The sequence below is a fragment of the Columba livia genome, chromosome 1 (genome assembly GCF_036013475.1).
Source record: "Columba livia isolate bColLiv1 breed racing homer chromosome 1, bColLiv1.pat.W.v2, whole genome shotgun sequence".
Lineage (NCBI taxonomy): Eukaryota > Metazoa > Chordata > Aves > Columbiformes > Columbidae > Columba > Columba livia.
Window position 1 is genome coordinate 150,222,950 of NC_088602.1, and position 20,224 is coordinate 150,243,173.

A 20,224-nucleotide genomic window follows, 5' to 3' on the forward strand; every position below is an offset into this window, starting at 1 on the left:
TTTCTAATGGAGCTTATGGCCTCAAGTTCACCTTCCTGCAGTGCTTCTTTGGACATATCAGCCTAATATTTTCCCTTTCTCCTTTCCCAAATAAGACGTAATCCTCAAAAGTTACTCAATGGTCTTGGAAATAAATACCATAGTTCCTAGAGTGAAAGATCCCATGGGATAAAAGGCCCCTTTAAGTGTGAGTAATATAGGTAAGCTCTGTGATCTCGGAAACTGAACTTTGGATTGGGTAGTTTGCAGACCAAGTGGATTTTCAGTAGCTATAGAGCAATTTCCAAGCAAAGCAATTTCCAATCTATAAAGTATGCAACTCTTTTCCAAGTTCCCTGCTCAGGTCTACTGGGAACAACCTTGCCATCCTGAGAAAAGATTCACGTTCTCAAAATTTTCCACCTTTATCAGAGTAGTCTCTCATATGCCAAATATGTTGATTTGGATTATTCAAAATATTTTGTTTCAACTCTTTTATAGTGCCATTACTTCAAATTACCAGTAATATTTGAAATAAAACCCACAAAGTTGTGCCAAAAGGTTAGAACCAGATGTCCTAAAAATTTTGAGCCTTCAGCTGCTTCCCCTGCAATTTATTTTTCCATATATACCTTTAGGTTCTGTAGCAGTGCATATCTTGTCAAAATTTTATCAGGATTCCAAACTTCATTTATTAAGCCTTTCTATATTCAGTTGTCTGATCTAATCACTGGATGCTTTTCCTAGTTGATGATCACTACTTAAACATTGAGCCACCTGTGAAACTTCTTGATTGTAAATTCAGTTGTTCCCTAGACTGCAGATCCTACAAGCCTCAAGGCTGAAGCTCACAGCACCACAGTAGTCAATGCCTGTGGTTTTCCATCCTGCCTTGTGACTGTGAGATGGGACATTCTTGGATTTACCTTTCTGTTGTGTCCTGTTTGTGTTTGACAAAACTTCAGGTGCTCAGGGGGATAGCTCATTAGAGTACCTCTGTAGTCTTTAAACAGTTCAAAAAAAAAAGTGGAAAATAATCTGCAACAAATTCAATCCATCACAACCCAGGATTTTCATAGGTTTCTTGAATGTTTTCACAGCAGCTCTGAACTTCCCAAGAAGAGTGGGACTGGACGTCCCTTGTCTTATGAGCTTAAGTATCTCCAGCTTTATGTACCTTGCAAACTTTGGTGTCTTATGAACTACAAATATCAAGCCACTGGTAGATACATCAGCCATCGATTGGTAGCTTTCTAATGTGAACTGTTGCATCTTCTGGGAAATGCGGTATATACAGTAGACCATTCTTGAAAGTAGTTTGTGCAACAAAAGCTGGTTTTGTTTTCAGCCTTATTGACAGCAGAAGTACTAGAAATTCCCAAGACCCATCAGAAACAAGCCCCTCATGCAGATCTTTCCATAAACAAAGATGATGCAAATTGAAGGCTGGTCCATCAGCAGGGACTAACAAGAAGAGCCCCACTGAGTGGCAGCATTACTGGAATAGTGACTTGGTGCTATCAGGCTGCATCTGCCAGCTGAAATCATCAGCACTTGCACTTGGCTCTTGCTTTTGGCTGGCTGATCAGGCAGAGCAGCTCAGCATCCAGAAATTTTAGAGGTTTTACATCAACTGCCAACATCTCGCTTGGCTTATATAGCAAGACCTTTTTGGTCTCCTCTTTCATCCCAGGATATTTCTTTCATTAAACTAGAAGTAACATTTCCAGGAAACGTGGTGTCCTGAAATGCCAGAGCCAGCTGGCAGCTTTGACTGCTCGAATGTCTACATGGGTTCTACTTAGGTAGATAATACAAGAACTTGTACAAATCATGAAAACAGTTATGAAACTCAAGTTTCCATGGCATCTATGTATTAACATAGTACAAATGTTTGCTATTTCTACAGGCTGTTTCTTTAGAACCTCTGCAATTTTTTAAAGGGACTGGCAAGTACTGAGCTCAATAGCACTAGGCCAGAAAGGGCCCTCGGAAAAAACTGCTTCTAAACTATCAACATAACTCAGGTTACCAAATTTCCAAAACACAGTAACAAAACAAACTAAACATGGAGGGTATACAGACTCATTCCTTTACCTACATTTAAGTCCAAAACAACATCTCCTTTTACATGCAAAATGCTTATAAAACACCCAGACCAAAGGCTTTCAGGAAATCCAGTGGAACAGCTTGAAACTCTGAGAGCAGGATCTTTGTCCCTTTACTGTAGTACACCTCAGCCTGTGTAACCACCATCTAGTGATCATAAACTCTTCACGCCTTGCATCATACAGCTGGGGAAGGCCTAGTATGATTTTCCAGGTGCCAAACCACGCTTTGGTTTGTCAACTTAGGGCAGGGTCCAATGTGTTGCTCTCAGTACAACTGATCTTCAAGATAACATGTCCTTGCCTCTGCTGGCAGAACTGAGCAGATAGTCATTCCATGGGAAAACAATAATCTTGTTTAAAAAAATCAAAGATCTAAAATACTTTAAAACTTACGCAGGCTGTGTCCTTTGACACCTATAATCATTATCTTCTCCTGAAAATGGCAATTCGAGTGTTTCGTGTCTCGGGAACAAATTCATTCCATACCTTGGCATGAGGTAACTGCCAGCTTTGGTGGCAGAACTGTCTAGACAATGACCATACCAACAGACAGCAGGTTTTCCTATCCAATAATGGTGCCAAAAACCTCAACATGACTCTACATCAGTTTTGTGCATTGAAAAAAAAAAAGATAAAATAACCCAGCTTATTGTCTGCAAGCAAATGGCACTTTAAACCTTCTATTCTGTGTTAATTCTGTTTTTTTTTTGTTGATTTTAACTGCAGCAATCAGTTTACAAAGAGCTTTTGGTTACTAATTACCATGCTATGGTTTTATTCTTGCAAGAGATTTACATCAACAGAGTTCAGTTAGAGATAGTGCTGAAAGCTAATCAACTAAGCACACTCCATAGCAACCTCAGGGCATAACCCCCGTAAGGGAGCAGTTGTGATTAAAAAGGTTGAAAAGGCTGGGCTTTAACCAGTCACACCTGCCTTACAGTAGCTAAACAATAATACAGCTTTCAGTGAGGACTGGGGACGTAAATTAAAACTTCCCTAGGTCAGACAGTCACTCAGGCTCCATGACCACAGGAGAAAACCAAAAGATTCTCTTTGTGCTGGGTCCTTGGCTGTTCAAGAGCCAACTCACATGATCTGAGCTTCTTCCTTCAAGCATAAAACTGACCACAGATTTCTTGTGGGAACATAGTTTTCCAGTGAAAGCACATACTTGGAAAGCTCAGAAAACAGAAGGAATCTGCCTAATTTCATTGAGCAAGAGTTTGCAATATACTCAACTCAGAAGAACCTGTCTTGTAATAAACAAATATATAATGGCTTTATGGGGACAGTCCTGGGCAAGGATTCCTGTCTTAACCTCTCCATCTGCCTCTGACAGAGAACAGAATAAGGCTCCTCAGCTTTGTCTTGCAGTGATGTAGACCACAGTATCATTGCACTGTGCATAATGGGCTCTGTCAGAAGGACAAGTGTGTGTGTGTGGCGGGGAGTAGGGGTGGTGTCAGCTGGAGGGTGCTTGCTGTTCCTCCTGGCACCCAAAAAAGAGCCTGTGCTTGCCTCCCCAGCTGTGGAATACCTGCCACCCCCCAGAGCTGGTGCGCCCTACGCTGGAGAAAACCCTGAAGATCCTGCAGCTGGACTACGTTGACCTCTACATTATTGAGCTGCCAATGGCTTTCAAGGTAAAAAGAAAAACTGCCCTACAAAGTGCGTGGTTGGCTTGAACCAAGGTCTTCATCTAGCATCCTCCTTGCAGCTTCCAGTCCATGTTGAATATAGCACTCTGGCCAGACTTTTTATATACATACTGCACGCATACGTTTCTGTGCACTACACACACAGAGAGAGACAGTTGCTGACAGCTGCAGCGTGGGGTCTCTCCATGGGAAGAACAGGTCTCCTTACTGGGGTTGAACACTTCTGTGCTGAAAAATTACTGTAGCTGAAGGAGCACATGTGTCTGAATCCTCTCTGAGCCACGAGGAGGGAGGCACTGGACAAAAGTGGTTACACAAAGCAGCAAAGGGCTAAGGGGCAAAGTTTGGAGGGGAGAGGGAACAGGGAAAAAGCCACCAGGTTTTATTTCCTTACTCTGTCCCAAAAAACTGGATAGCCTCAGTAGTATTAAAGTTACTGGGCAAATCATGGTTGTGATCTTAATCTCCACAGCTCCAGCTCTCCTCTTGGACACCTACAGTAGATCACAGCGGGTCCCAAACATGGGTTGTCTTGTTCTCAAACGTCTAAAACGTTAAAGCCTCATATTCCTTCACACTGCTGGTTCTGGGCAACTTGTAGCGAAAACCTTTGAACACACGAGCTCCCATCAGAGTTGCATGCCTCTCTTGCAATGAGCTCTTACAAGTCCCCAAACTCTCATTTCACAGCCTTTTGTACCTTGCTTTACAATTTTCCTCTGCAAGTACGTGATATAAAGGCAAACTAAATAACCTTGAAATTAGAAGCATGAGATTCAAAACATATCCAAGTGGTTTTGAACCAATTAAATATATATATATATTAAAATATATATATATATATATTTTTTTTTTTTTTTTAAGAGAGAATAAGGTCAGGCAATCAGTTGGCTAATTGTTTCTCTGGGGCGCTTAAGCTCTAAACTGGCCTCTTTTTGCAAGGCAGACTGTTCCCTGATTATTAAAATTATATTTTACTGTGGGCTCCAAACTGCCAGAAGTATCAGATAAGAAGCAATTTACCAATGAAACAATCACCATAGACCTGCCATTGCTTTTTCCCCAAGAAAGCCATATCCCATTAAGAACGGTATACGAATAACTGGACTCAGATATTAAACCTTTATTTATACAGTCCTACGTATGGAACCTTTTTGGGAACATTTTTAAAAATTTCCCACCACTTGCAATTTCCTGTTTACCTTGGCTTGTGTTTGTATTCTCTAGTAGTTCATTCTCCCACATAGTGAAGGTCATTGTCTCACAATATAAAGATAGACAGACAGCTGGCTTTAAAGTAATATACATCTGACTCCCTGAGGCCTGTATAAACAATCTGAATTGTTAGAAGAGTATCAGTCCTGTAGGTTCATTCATGTCCCGCTTGAGAGGAGAAAAAAAGAAGTCACTTTCTGCCTGAAAAATTTACATTTTTCTGTGACAAATACAAAAGGAAAAAATCCCACTCTTTTGCAATGGTGACAGGTTTCCTTTTTTATGCTCCCTCTGACAAATACACCCATCCTGAATGCGATGCTTGCCTTTGGTGAGCAGTGTGCAGGTGTAATGCCAACACACTCCTACTCTGCCCTAGTCTGCAAACATTGCAGTCTCTTCAAAAGCCTTCAAACAAAACTAGTTTCTGCTTGGAAATCAGTGAAGAACTGGAGACAAAGCTTACAGTCAAACCAGTAAGAAACTTGCCCTTGCAGGGCCCAGCAGTGCAAGCTCTCCAAATGGACTTTTAGACAGAGTAAGAGGAATCTGTTTTCAGAGAGCACCACTCAGAAGAGGAGAACCCCACCATACCAGCACTTCTGGGTGGATGGGGAATGGCTGACATCTGGGGTGACATTATTCACTGCCCTACCAATGTTAGCCTGTACCTCCCTGTATTCTCCCTCACACAGATTCCCTGTTCAGGACTCGTGTCCTGCCTCTCTTTAGACCAGTGGTGGTGCTCAGCCCCTCTACCCTAGCAAGGCAGATGATGAGCAAAACCAGGTCTCCTCCAGGCCATCACATGCCCTCTGCCTGAGGAGCTCATACCCACTGGCAGGTTTTCTAGGGGGCTCTGCTCAGATGACTGATCCATCAGTAAGCAGGTAGCTGTGTACTAAATGTTCTCCTAATACCCACCAACTAAATTATTCTGTGATCTAGCAGGAAAGAAGTTATGTTAGCCTTCCATTGAACATCTCATCCAAGTATCCTCTTGTCACTGTAAGAGAATAAATCAAAACAGGCCAATAGCCTCACTATTTGACTTCCTATTACCTGTTTATATTATACAATAAGCATTCACAACTTGTTAAAATTGCTCTCTTGAGAAAACCTGCTTGTCAAAGAGCATTGTATGAAAGTGATGGGACATGCAGAGCTGCCTTCCTGCATCTGTGTTGGTGAGGAAATCATTATAATGGGAACAGGGCTTTTCCTCTCAGTGGTTACCTACTGACTGCTGTGCTTTAAATATGCAAGTAACTTGACTGCTAGCTTTTGGAGTGACCACAGACTTTGAACATAGAATCATAGAAACATTTCAGTTGGAAGAAATTCTCAGGATCATCAAGTCCAACCATAACCTAAGCTAACTCTAGTACTAAACCATGACCCTAAGAACCTCATATTTTAAATGCCTTTTAAACACCTCCAGGGATGGTGACTCCACCACTTCCCTGGGCAGCCTGTTCCGATGCCTGACAACCCTTTCTGTGAAGAATTTTTTCCTAATACCCGATCTAAACCTCCCCTGGTGCAACTTGAGGCCATTTCCTCTCTTCTTATCACTTGCTACTCAGGAGAATAGACCAACACCCTCCATGCTACAACCTCCTTTCAGGTAGTTGTAGACAGCGATAATGTTTCCCCTCAACCTCCTTTTCTCCAGGCTAAACAGCCCTATTTCCATCAACCGCTTCTCTTAAGACTTGCGCTCCAGGCCCCTCATGACGCAATATGATTTCTGCACAGTGGCAGTGACTGTATGGTGGTGTCCCACCTGCTTCAGTGCTCATATGGTAGCACAGTAAGCCACCTTATGTTCAGTCTAAGGTGTGTGGTTATCTCCAAGAGAAGACATCAGCATTTGCAGTGATGACTGGTGTGGTGTAAGTGCATGAGAACCCAAAGCTGAGAAATGTGACCGGCTTCTAAAAGACCTTTTCAAAAACCCAGTAACCACCATCCTGTCACCACCAAAACACCACCTTTCTGTCAGCACTTTAGCTCTCTTTATCCATCTGCAGACAATTCTTCCATCTAGGAACTCCCTTACACAAAAAGGTAGCTTGGTAGACAAAGTATTGCCTAGAGAACACTGAGCAGAGAAAACTGTACTTGAACACCTTGTGCAGTTCCCCAGAGGCAGGAGGAAGAACTGAGCCTTGTGGAAATCCACAACAGCTGGCACCACTTTTCTCAGTCAAGATAAGTTCATCTTCAAGTGCTGTTCATCCTGACTTTGTTCGCTTTTTAAGAACAAAAGTGATAGAGGAAAATGGAGGGATGACGAATTAGCTAATGTAATTGCTGTATACTGACTACCATAAAAAAATAATGTTGAACAGAAGTTAATGAATTAGAAGAGGAACAGAGTAAAAAGGTCTTGAATTCAGAGTTGTCCCCTGGACTCAAAGAAGTCCAACTCCTATACATTGAACTTGCAGTCTTTGGAGAGTCTGTGGGGATATCATGGGGATGAAGGGTTTATTCCAAAATGCCATGGCATGGTTTTGTAAATAGAGATTCTCCACCTCAAGTTATAAAGGCAAACTGTTTGCCTGCTAATAGAAAATATACCCTACAGCCACCTACCTCCTAGTCAAGATTTTCTTATGTTTCAGCAAGACACAGCAACAAAGGCAACAAGTTATCTTTGTGGAATTCTTCAAGGAAAACCACCACATTTGGAGGAAACAGACTTATGCCTGTAATTTAGGCTTTGGCCTCTGAAATCTGAGGCTGTGTTTTCCTTAGGCTCACTTTTCCCATGAAATGCCTTGAAATTGAACTCCTTGACTGAATTGAGAGGCGCCAGTTCCTGATCGTATTAGTCACAGCTGTATGTTCCCAAGTTATCATGTCAACATCTTGTACCCAGACCTTTGAAATATAGCAGTTTGCAGTCAGATCAAATGTCAAACATCACTGAAGGGTTTTTATGAGAAAAAAAAAAAGGTGAAATCGCAATCAGACAAAGGAGGGAGGTGGTAATACATTGCCTGCAACAGCAGTGAAATGACCAGCAAACAAAAGATGACGTATTGACTGTGCCTGTGACGTATTGACTTATAACTCATCTCTGAAGTCTTGTTTATGACAAATAGAGGTAGGAATAAAGATTTCCAAATGCCAAAAGAAAGCTGGATAATGCACTTAAGAGGTTCACAGCCTGTATTATAGCTATACACGTAGCCCTTTACTACTAGTAAGTAACTCTTGGAAATTGTCCCTCCAATTGTTGGGAGCTGGAAGTAGCTGGTACTCCTCCCAGGTGCCCAGGACACAAGCAGGATCAGGGGAAGGGCTGGGATAAAAGGAGGGAAGAAATGGAAGAGAATACAGGTTGGTACTCTAACCCAGCCCTTTGAAAGGAGACTAGTCCTTTGGAGGCCGTAATGTAAAGGTCAAAAGTTTATTGCAAACCAGGGCCATCCAGGAACTCCTGAGTGTGCACTCATGTGACAGTTCAGAAGTGCATCCAAGGATGATCCAGCCGTAGAGGATGTGGTAAGCTCAGCATGAATGACCTGTTGAACTTAGGGTGTTTTTGAGGGAGCTTTTGAATTTTCTTTTATTTTTTTTTATTTTATTTTTTTGCTGATAGAAACAGAGTCTGTGGAAAAATCTTGTGAAAAATTTTCTTTAAAGCACAAAAGTGTGGTTTTACTTTTCAGCCAGGAGATGCAATCTACCCAAAAGATGAAAATGGAAAAATTATCTACCATGAGACAGACTTATGTGCCACTTGGGAGGTAAGCAAACAAAACATCCATCCATATATGCTTTAAAAACACAAATCCTCATTCTCAGTTTTACTTGTAGCCTTCATAAACAGCACTGAGGCATATTAACAGGGCAAACGGATCAGATTCTACTAGCTCCATAGATAAATTTTACTTCTGTCCCTAAAGATGTTGCTTCTTGCCATCAGTTAATTATTTTTATTATAAATAAAACATTATTGAAATATCTGACATCCACATTCCTTCTTTTAGAGAGTGCACTGTACATTTGCTAGTTGAAGTATCTGTGAGTTTTTATCAACCTCCACTCTTTATCAGATCTTTACAGCAGGAAAATTTGGAGCCCTAAGATGTGAGCAAATCCTCATCAAAAAAGGAAGATTTTCACCTTTAAGATAAAATGGAATTTCCCTTAAAGCTCACCATTAAAAAAATAAAAATAAACCCAAAAAACAACACACAAAAAGACCCCACCCCACAACAAACAAAAACACCAAACAAACCCTTGCCATCAGAACAAGTTGACTCCTGATTTATATTATCAGATGAAAGTACAAGGTTTTTCTGCTAAGAAAAACATGGAGGATAGTAGCATCTGCCTGAAAGATTGCATCCTGAATTTGTTTGTGATGCACTCTAGTCCTGTATCTAGATGTCTCCTTAAGCCTACTGTCACTTGGCATCAGGATCTCAGGTGAGGCAGAAAGTGAGATTAACAATCTCCTCACCTTTCTGTCTTTCAAAGTCTTGGACACTCTTGAATTCATGGCCAAAGCTGGTCAGCTCTCCTTGTGCACCAGGTCTGCTGCAGAAGCATCACTAATTCATCCCAGTTCACACTGAGAGAGATAACATGGACTGCTACATGCTCTACTACAGCTTGCACTGTCCAGAGCTGGATAGTCACATCCCAATTTAGCTCTGCTCGAGGTGCAGCAGATAAAGGTGGAGAATGGGTGAAATTCTGAGTAAAAGCTCTGAGTCAGGGAGAGTCCAGGGCAAGCTTGGGCTTTCCCCTGGCAGCTGAGCCATCCAGGCTGGGTCTCAGGGTGAACGGGGACTTCCACATTGGCTGTTTATGTTACCCTTGCCTTCGGCTGATGTGGTTCATTCCTCTTTTTCATAGGCCAGTTGCTCAAATGTTAACAACAACAGCTGTCGGAACACTTACGTTTTTATCTCCAAGCTAGTGCTTATTGCAAAGGACAAAGTGTAGCAGGCCACTCTCTTTGGCTAATAAGCCAAGAGAAAAATAGGTGGTGGTGAATGCCTGCAAATAATAGCATCAATCTAAGTAAAACTGGCTAAACTCAATCTAAATAGTTTCACTCTCTCAGTATGGTGCTAGCAGGCAAAAATGGCTCCAGATGACTGTATTTGCTGACTTGTCACCAAGTGATACAAAGCATATGAGGCCAACTAGAGGTCATCAAATACATGGTGCCTCTTACCTCCCTGCTTTCAGCTCCCGTGAGACAGAAAGGAATAACAAAACAAGCAGAAGGGGCGTTCAGCTCCGTGGTGGGGTCTGCTCTGCCTCAAACAGTCACCAAATCATTTGTGTGCAGAACTCCTGGGAGCAAAGGAGGAGACTGTAGGAAAAGACCCTCTTTCCCCTTAACAACCCAGCAGATGAAGTTAATGAAGACCAGGGCATGTATTCATATCCAGTATTCATAAGGCTTTCTCAGCTATTAGGACTCGTCTGAAGTGCAGAATATCTGGAATTCCTTTCTCCCTTAATTTTTTTCAAGTTTATACTGTACTGAAGTTTTCTGTGCTGGATTTGTGATTTGCCTTGCCATATATTTAGGGGATTTCACTGGATAGAGACTTCATATGAAAAATTCTCATACAATCAAAAGAAATAAATTGACTTATCAGGAAAGCAATCTGTTTTGTTCACACTCCCTTCTCCAGCTTTGAGGCAGTGCTAAAAGTAAGAAAAACTCTTTGAAATCAGAAGCCTGGCACTTACATATCTATATCTCATATTAATCTTTCTGCTCTCCAGACAAATTCTACCTTCACAGGAGGTATGAAATGTAAGGGTTTGGTCTGGAAAGGGGGTCTTAGTGGAAACAGAGTTTAGAATAGCAGGATGGCACTAGTCCTCATGCTAGTAGAGCTGTTAGTTCTGCTGCAGCAGAGGTTTTTCTGCAGTCTCACCTACCTCTAGAAGCATACTCTGAGGAATCAAGCCAATGTGTGGGACTCTACCAGTCTTTGCTTTCTTTGCAGGCTATGGAAGCATGTAAAGATGCAGGCTTGGCAAAGTCTATTGGCGTATCCAATTTCAACCGCAGGCAGCTGGAGATGATCCTGAACAAGCCTGGACTTAAGTACAAACCTGTCAGCAACCAGGTATGACTGCAAGCCAAGGGCAGCACCCACCATGGTGCCACTGCCCTGTAGGAAACACAGAAGCAACACATGGCCAAAGCCATCACGTGCAGAAGGGTGACATACACTTTGCCGTAAGTTCTGCCCTCTGTACTGTCACACTTCCATTTCTAGCTTGAAAATATTACTCATCCTATCTAGGCTAAATATACACATTTGAAAATGATTGCTCTCCTCAGTTCCTGCTCCAGGACTATAAAACTTGTGCCTCTGTGTGAAGCTCCTTAACAAGGTTGAATGCTGAGTGAATGCAGATCTTAACTCTGCCACGTACCTTACTTCAAGTCCAAAAAATTCCCAAGACAAACCATTCAGGGCTAACCAACAAAGCCATGTCTACCTCAGCTGACACCAAACCAGAACAACCCTAAATATCTGGGATCCTAAGTCACTCTAAGCTTCCAAAGTTTAAAAGCCATTAGAAGTAACTCCTTCATTGCCCGTACTTGCTCTCTTGTGCCTTTCCTATAAGACATCAGTAAGAGTTAAAGAAAAACCTAAATTAAAGAGAACAACCCATTAAGCAACCAACTTGAGCCAAACAAGCCCGTGAAGACGATAGGCATGTCTGAGTTAGAGTACAGTAGCAGAGCTCAGAGAAGGCAGTAAGGAGCAGTGACCCATCTTCATGCCCAATACTTTTGGCATTTGGCATCTCACTGCATTTCACTGGGAAGCTCTTCTGACTCATCGGGCATGAACAAGCAACCACGTTAGTAGTATCAGAGAAGAGGTCAGACACCAATTGGGACCAACTTCCCACCCTCAGCTGTTACCTGGAGGGATAGGATTGACATGGACCATGGCATGACAGCTGGCTGTAGCCTTCATTTCTGTCTTTGGCCTGCAGGTAAAGGCAGGCTGTGAGAGGAGGAAATTCCAGCTCCCTTCACTGATATTAACAAGCCCAGCGGGTGCAAAATGCAATTGTTGTTTCTGGCATGCACCTAAGACTGCACTGAGCATTGCTGCTGCTTCTCAGGGCTGAGGAAAGCCAGGCAAAAGATTAAGCCCAGTTTAGGGCAGATAGCCAGCATGCACAGATGTGCCAGCTAGCTTCAGTCTGCCTGCAAACAGTGGTTGCTCTGTCACCTTGTAGACATCCTTTTCCCAGAGACTGAGAACACAGCCAGAAAATCCTTGCTTGTAAGGGAATGATGCACAGTATTTGCAATGTAGGAGGGCAGAGCATGTAACAAGGTCATAACTGTTATGGAGATACCTCACCTTTTACATATACACCCCTTACCTTTCTATCTGGGACAGCTTATGCCAACATTTGCCCTAAAAATTCCAAATCATTCCAAATGCAAGAGGCAGAGGAACAAAGATCTGACCCACATGAAATGGGTTGCCTGCTCTGCCTGCTTCTAGTGAACTTCACTCATCTCTATCCCTTCTCCCCAGTTATTGCCACCTTTCCACTGGGGGCCAATAAAAATTCCCTGCAACCAAATTATAATTGCAGATGCTGATCTGCTGTCCACCCAATAAAAAAAATCATCTATCACCCAGCAATGTACAGAACAGTAACCACAGGTTGAGCTTCCCTATTCCTGAACTTAAATGAATCCTTTCCTGAAAGTGTCATCTGGTCTGTAGCTCTCACAAATATTAGGACACCACCCGCTTCTGCACCTTGTCTGTTAATCAATAATTCTTTCTATGTTACTCTCGTAGGTTGAATGCCATCCCTATTTTACCCAACCCAAACTCTTAGAATTTTGCAGGCAACATGACATTGTTATTGTTGGGTACAGCCCATTGGGAACCTCAAGGGATGAAACATGGTAAGTCCCCATGTCACTTTCTAACAGCAGGGCCACTATCCAGGAAAAGAATGATAGTTCTCCACTGCTGGGTCTCTGTGCAAAATAACTGTCCCTGTTTTTCAAAGTAGTTTTGAACTTCAGTGTCTAAATATTAGTGTTGTGAATGTAGACTTGCGACACTCCTGCTGCATGCTGTCATCAAAAAGTGCCAGGTGGTCTGTACAGCAGGTCACCTTAGGTCTCCTCTAACAGAAAGCATCTGTAACTGTGAATGTCTATAACTAGGAATACTGAGGCTTAGGTGATGAAGTAGAAACTAAGTCAACATTGGGACATGACATAGGAAGTTGCTTTTGACAGCCTGCCAACCTAAATGCCAAAGCTTTTCTCCCATCTTTCACACTAGTTGTCAAAAAGGTGAGGTATGCTGTTCAGAAACAAGTAGATGCTGCTATGTTTTGACATTAAGGATAAGGAGAGCTTTTTTGTTTTCCTTTTCCAATTTTCTTCCAGGGTAAATGTGTCCTCCCCTCCTTTACTGAAAGATCCTGTGCTGAATGCCATTGGCAAGAAGTACAACAAGACAGCTGCACAGGTTGCTTTGCGTTTCAGCATCCAGCGAGGGGTGGTCGTCATCCCCAAAAGCTTCAATCCACAACGTATCAAGGAGAATTTCCAGGTCAGTTTGTACTCTGAGCATGCATGGATTAATCCACTTTCTATGGGGCACAAGCCAATGTAAGTGATGTTCCCATTTCTTTCTGTAAACACAAGGCTTGACCAATGTCAAGCTCTGCCACATTTCATGCTTTTTGTCCCCTCACTTAATGGTATTATGATATGACAATAACAGAGCAGAGTAGAGAGGAAATTTCAGTGTCTTCTAACCCTCTGGAGTGGCTAAAGTTCCAACTGGGGGTGTATCCCAGAGTACCAGTTGCCACAGCGAGCAGCACAAGTGAGGTGAAATAATTGGGTAAGTCAGCAGCCCTAGGTACCTGGCTGTCAGTGTTTGGGAATGACTGACTTGTTCTACCCAGTCTTCATGTATGGGGCAGCTTCATTAAGGAAGGGTTGCTGCATACCGATGTGCCAGAAAGGCTCATAACCGCACCACCATAAAACATCTGGCTAGAATACCACACCCAAATAAGATGAAGCATTTGTTTCTGTGTGCCTTGCAGCACTTAGTGCTCATACTGCTCCCTGCTTTCCCTGCCAATGTAGTGCTTCCAAAGCTGGTGGCCCAGTAATTGCCAGACTACCTCCTCTTCTTGCAAGAGAGTATAAGTAATTGACTGAACTTATTAATGTCCTCAAGACTTTACTAGAAGTGCAAGCAAGTACTGATTTGTAGGGTAGATGGCTGGGGAGGATAAGGGGAGATATGACTTCTGATATCTGAAACATATGAATGTTAATTGTGTCAAGAAATGTTAACTTATTCCTAACATCTCCTTCCATTAGATCTTTGACTTCTCCCTCACTGAAAAAGAGATGAAAGAAATTGAAGCCCTGAACAAAAACGTTCGTTATGTGGAATTGTTAATGTAAGTCCAGGAGGAATCCTAGATCCTCATAGAACTTTCCTATCTTTTCAGAGGATTTAAAAAAAAAACAAAACAAACACTTTTAAAAATTATTTTTTGTGTAAACAACCTTATTGTAAGGTTTAAATACGGGAGGTCTTTAATGCAGCCTGAATATGCTCCTGGACCCACTGCAGAAATAAACATGCAACACTTGCTTACAGCTCAGATGTCAAAAGCCCTCTCAGTAGAAACTGAATATATCAGGCTATTCAGTCTCTGCTCCATCTCCCTGAATGCTTTCTGCTATGTTATAATATTGGTTTCAGCCACTCACAAGGTGTAGCATTGCTCCTGTCTAGCAGTGTGGATATCAGAGCAGAATTTCAAATGCGAGCCTTTTCTTGTCTTTCCTTCCCACCCTCACTTCCAGTGCTCAGCAAAGCACGTGGCTGCTTGAGTATAATGGCTTGTGAATTGTAAACCTAGTGATTCCAGAGGCAACTTGTCCTAAATGCCATATGGAAAGCTAAGAGTTAGGAGTGCTAATACATGAAACAACAAGGCTAATTTAAGGAAAGCTCTGCTCCTCCTCACTGAATACTTTGGTCAGAACATCAAAATTTGCCTACCCAACTTCCTCATAAAAGATGATCCATGTTAGTGATCACAAATGGTCAGAAACTTTGTTTTGGCTTTTCCTCTGATGCTGTCTTCTTCAGCAATCTCCCTCTTCTGCTGCCAGTTGAGTCATATCTTTTTATATGGAAAGAAGACAACCATGCATCTTGTTTGACTGTGAGACCACTTCCTCATTGTCTCTTCTGATAATTAACAATGCTTGATCTCTTGCTGCTTGTGAGATAAAGCTTTCCACCCAATGTAGTCTTGCTTCACCTGAAGGCTGATCTACCCCTGAAGGCTCAGACTGACTCAACATCTCTTCTGAAGAGTGAGGGCACTTATTTTACCTTCAGCTCAAGAACATCTACAATTTATGGCCAGACTTTACACTTTCCCCTTTTCAGGGCTCTCAGTGTGTAGCCAAATGCTAAAAGTTAGTTTCCATGCAATTTTCTTGTTACTTTGGATTATCTGCATCTTGCTAAATTGTAGTGTGCTCAAGCACTAAAAATGAAGAGAAGGAGCTTCGTGGCTCAAAAGATGGAAGGAATGTTGCAAAGGAACAAGTAAACCACTTACTGTGGTTTACTGCATAAATACGATAGGAAATAGGAACTAAGTTGAAAACATCATAATGGCTTTCACTGTTCACATTTAAGCTCAGCCAGGTGTTCCAAAGCTTTAGTTTCTTAAAACTTAAAATAGCCTTCCATGAATTCTAGAATCATTTTGGTTGCAAAAAACCTTCAATATCACAGTGTCCAACTGTTAACCTAACATTGTCAAGCCCACCTCTAAACCACGGCCCTAAGAACCACATCTATGTGTCTTACAAATATCCTCAGAGATGGTGATTCAACCACTTCTCTGGGCAGCCTGTTCTAATGCCTGACAACCTTTTCTGTGAAGAAGTTTTTCCTAATACCCAACCTAAACCTCCCCTGGTGCAACTTGAGGCCATTTCCTCTCCTCTTATCACTTGCTACTTGAGAGAAGAGACCAACACCCTCCATGCTACAACCTCCTTTCAGGTAGTTGTACAGAGTGATAAGGTCCCCCCTTAGATGGTGCAGAGACCATGAACTGTTGCTTTCTTCTCCATGCTGAGGTCAATTCTTTAATCCACACAACATGGCAATAGATTAGATGTATTTTTCTCCTAGGGCCGTTAAGCAAAACAATATAGCTGGTCTGAAGAGCAGCCACAGCAATTTGCTCCTACATTGGTATCTCTTAAAGCTGGTACAGCCTGGTTAAACCTGGCTGACTAAAACTGATTTGTTCCCTAGCTATTAAGCTAGATGGCAGAGGCAATGGTACCTGCTTTGGTTAAACGACATAGCAGCAGCAGACTGATACAGAGACAGATCAAAATGAGGAAATGTAAACAACAAATGTGACTTTTTTAATACATTGTTTAAAGCAACATAGCTCTTAAATCGAGCAACAAAAATGCAATGTAACTGGTTTATGCAGAATGAGGTGATTCCATCAATACTTTTTAAAAAACATGGCAACACATAGTTCCAGAAGACTTCTCACAAATGACCTAGCAGATTCTTGCGTGTTTTGGTATTCAAAATTGTTTGGTTTTTCATAGCTAAGTTGAGCTATAACATCATTTAAACTTTTAGGGAGTATATACACAAAATGTAATCTTGGTGCAAATGCAAGAGCCTTTTCCAGAAGCAAAATTAGAGGATGCAAATGCCCACGTGAGAAAAAGTTCCTAAGCCACCTATCCAAAACCTGTTTTGCTTTATTAGACTAAACTTGGTCACAGGAGACCACTAAAGACACAGAAAACAGGATGCATAGGATGGACATTGCTAGCACTATTTTTTGCAGGAGTGCCATGTTTGCAGAAAATGCTTACATACACTCTGACCTCAACCATGAAAAATGCTTTCTTGGAAAAGTGATGTTGCCATGTAAGGAGTAGCTAAACATATTCTGCCTTACTGTGTGTTCTCGCACTGAAGTGTCTGGAATTGACACTGCAATAGATGAGTTACCAGCCTAAAGAGATTTCCCATTTCATCCAGCAGTAAGTATCTGGAAAAAAAAAAGTCAAACCATCATACAGAAAGACTTCTAGTTAGTCAGCTTAGTGCAGAACCTTCAACTACTGTGACACAAATGCCAGCAGAAATGGAAAAATCCCGTTTTCCTCTGAGTCTTCTAGTTATCAGCTATCATGGGTTCTGTGCGCACATCTGTTGTTCTGATGGTGCAAGCAAGCCTATATGAACAGGATATTGAAATCAGTGGAAAGACTTAAGCATCTGAAGTGAAAATGGAGGTTTTATAAAATTATGAGTATTCCAGGAACTCTTGGTCTGAAATGGTTTCTTTTCCCCTTGAAGAAATCTGGAAGTATTGTTCTGGGCAAGTTTTACATTAATCTTGCTGCTTGATTTATCTTGTGCTTCTGGTCTCTGCTACAGTTATTCTTCCTTACCAGTTATTCCAAGCTGTCTTGACTCCTCTGAGTGAGTCATTTTCACTCGAAGGACTCAGACCTTTGAACATACAAGATCTGATTAGCGTGCTCCACAGATAGAAAGTAGAGATTATGACACTGGCAACTCAGACATTTTCAAATTATACTGAAATCAAACAAGCCAAAGTGTTGTGGCTTATTTTTTTGAACCAAGTAAATCTGTTAATGTGTAAACACTTCAGCTTGGCTGCATATCGGAATGAAATGTTTTGACACAACCAATTCAAAATGTTTGATGCCTTCCAGTTAGTTAACTTCAATGTTGTGAAATGTATTCTTCCCAAACTGGAAGGATTCACAGCTGGGATAAATGCCAGTACTTGTCGTGCTCTCCTGTAAGGCAAGGCAGCCAGCTGCTGTGATGCACCTGAGAACGTTCTTCAGAAAATTTTGATTTTGCTAATGAGAAGTGTTTGTCAAGCCAGAGCTTGTGGTTTAGCATCATCATCTCAAACAAGAAAATCCACAGAAAAACCCAACTACCTCTCTCTCAAGTCTGACAGTAATAGGCAAACAGTGTTACTTTTTTCCCACTTGCAGTTGCCCCAGGAATTTTCTTCTTGCCTTTTATAATGATCCTGGATCACATGCTTTCCCTGAGCACACAGGTTTTAAAATTCAACCTGAAGCATCCCTGCCTTTGTTAGTATGCAGCCACAAACATCCCTTTCTCCCCTGAACTGGGTCACCCCAAGGCTCCTTTGTAAATTCTCTGCCACTGATGCTACTACATCCAGGCTGAGCTAGAGGACAGCCAGGCTTTGTGTGCATAGGGCAGCCTCTTGGAGAAAGCACTATACCAGACCCAGACCTGTTCATGCCAGTTCTAAGTGCATAAGCCAAAGTGATACAGTTTGGTGTGTCCACCTCTCCTTCAAATATAGCCCTTATTTCTGAGGGTCCTTCTAGACATCTGAACAAAGAAGTCTTCCCCTTCCACAATGCACACATAGTGAAGCCATCCTACTTCCCAACAACACTTCTGCTAACCTGAGTTAAATCCACAAATATAGCAAGAATAGCTGACATCCAAACTCTTGTTGATTTTTCCTATCTGTCCTTAAGGTATGCAGTCTGTAAGCCTGAAAAATGGTCCTTTGCTGTCTTCTCCTTAAATGCACAGGTTTGCTTCCAACTCTGCAGGGAAGATTATTCAGACCAGACAGCTTCTGAATAAGCAGAAGAGCTTTCCATTAAGGCCACCTGTGTAGTGCAAGTGAAAGAACTGTTTTGCTAGGCACAGGACAACTGCATCAGTGTTGTGATAACCTGCTTCTCTCAAGAAGCTTACTTGTTCACTCTGACCTATCCACAGGTGGCGTGACCATCCAGAGTATCCCTTCAGTGATGAATACTGAAAACAAGGTGTGTCTGGGCAAGTTCCTAATTCAGTGCCATCGGGCTTCACTGAAAGAGACCCAACATTTGGTGCTTTGACTTCATGGGAGACTGTTCAAATCAGCATTAAAAACATGACATTTACTTCCTCTTGTCTTGTCAGTCTTTTATTGCTACTGAAAAGCAAATCTACTTAACCTATCGAATTTCTGGTTTTGGCTGAGGATACTTTAATTCTGAGCACTGAAGCTCAAAAACTGACAGCTGATAGAATTGAAGATTTCTCTTGAAAGCAGGCTCACTAGTTTAAGCCAAATAATTTTCATCAATGGCACATATGTCACCAAATTTGAAACAAGAAGTTCTGCTTCAGTATATGTGAAGCAGTATCATATTGTTTCACAGTTCAAGTGAGAGAAAGTTAGGAGTGGGAACTAATTGCATTTGAGATAAACATATGCACACATGATATCTATATCTATATAGATATATTCACTGCTTCATGCAACGAAGCCTGTTTCACACTGAATGCAGTATTCTTCATGTATTCTTCATACATGAGCTGCATTCCAGAGATACACCCCAGCTGGCTCCACAAACAACTAGTTTAAGCCCTAAAGCATTATAAATATGTTCATACCTCCTCCTCCATCTCAGCTGAGACCCTCAGTGAAACACAGGAGAGTCTAAGACTATTGCATCTCTACCTGAGTTGCTATATGAGGATGATAACGCATAGTGTTGCATGTGCGACCTGGAGCTTGCACTAATGAGTGCCACATCTTGTGAGATGAAAAATCCCTTAACCTTCTTTCCTGCTCTGCAAACTAGTTCACCCAAGAAAATATCTGTTTACTTCAGTTCTTACAGTCTTTTGTATAAAGTTCTAACCAAGACAATACTGAATTAGGAAACTGAGTTTTAAAGAAAGAGAAAGTTGTAGTTTGTTAAATACCACTTTCTACCATGCTTTGAGACTGGAGAATACTGGCAGGTCCAAGAAGGGGATAGGAATTAGGCAGAAAGAACCAGGCTGAAACCTGGACATTTCTTTCAATCTGTCCTCAGTTCCCTGAAAAATGGGGACAGAAGTACAGACACCAGAGTAAGGAAGACCAAATCCTTCAGCATGAATTTGTTTTTCAGAGGACTTGTTTGCTCAACAAGCTATGCAGCCTATAGGTGCATCAGACTAAACCCACACCCACAGAAGGCTCCTTTCCCTCCCTGTGTTGCCCAGCCACCCCAGTTCCCTGCCACAGAGAGGCTACACTAGAGAGCTGTAGTAGAAACAACTGAACCATACACAGAGAGAGTACTTCATGTACTAAAACATG

General features: G+C 41.9%; 1 protein-coding gene and 1 long non-coding RNA gene across 6 annotated transcripts in view; one reads left to right on the forward strand and one right to left on the reverse strand.

The window, feature by feature from the left end:
- Nucleotides 1-19,031, forward strand: part of AKR1D1 (aldo-keto reductase family 1 member D1) — a 36,991-nt gene extending 17,960 nt beyond the window's left edge. The window contains exons 3-9 of the mRNA XM_065038125.1: nucleotides 3,620-3,736; nucleotides 8,650-8,727; nucleotides 10,960-11,082; nucleotides 12,802-12,911; nucleotides 13,407-13,572; nucleotides 14,361-14,443; nucleotides 18,865-19,031. Of these exons, the coding sequence (XP_064894197.1) occupies nucleotides 3,620-3,736; nucleotides 8,650-8,727; nucleotides 10,960-11,082; nucleotides 12,802-12,911; nucleotides 13,407-13,572; nucleotides 14,361-14,443; nucleotides 18,865-18,907 (720 nt within the window). The 3' untranslated portion in view covers nucleotides 18,908-19,031. The remainder of the gene's footprint in view (nucleotides 1-3,619; nucleotides 3,737-8,649; nucleotides 8,728-10,959; nucleotides 11,083-12,801; nucleotides 12,912-13,406; nucleotides 13,573-14,360; nucleotides 14,444-18,864) is intronic.
- Nucleotides 1-20,224, reverse strand: part of LOC110357303 (uncharacterized) — a 105,505-nt gene that overhangs the window by 50,555 nt on the left and 34,726 nt on the right. The window lies entirely within an intron of this gene.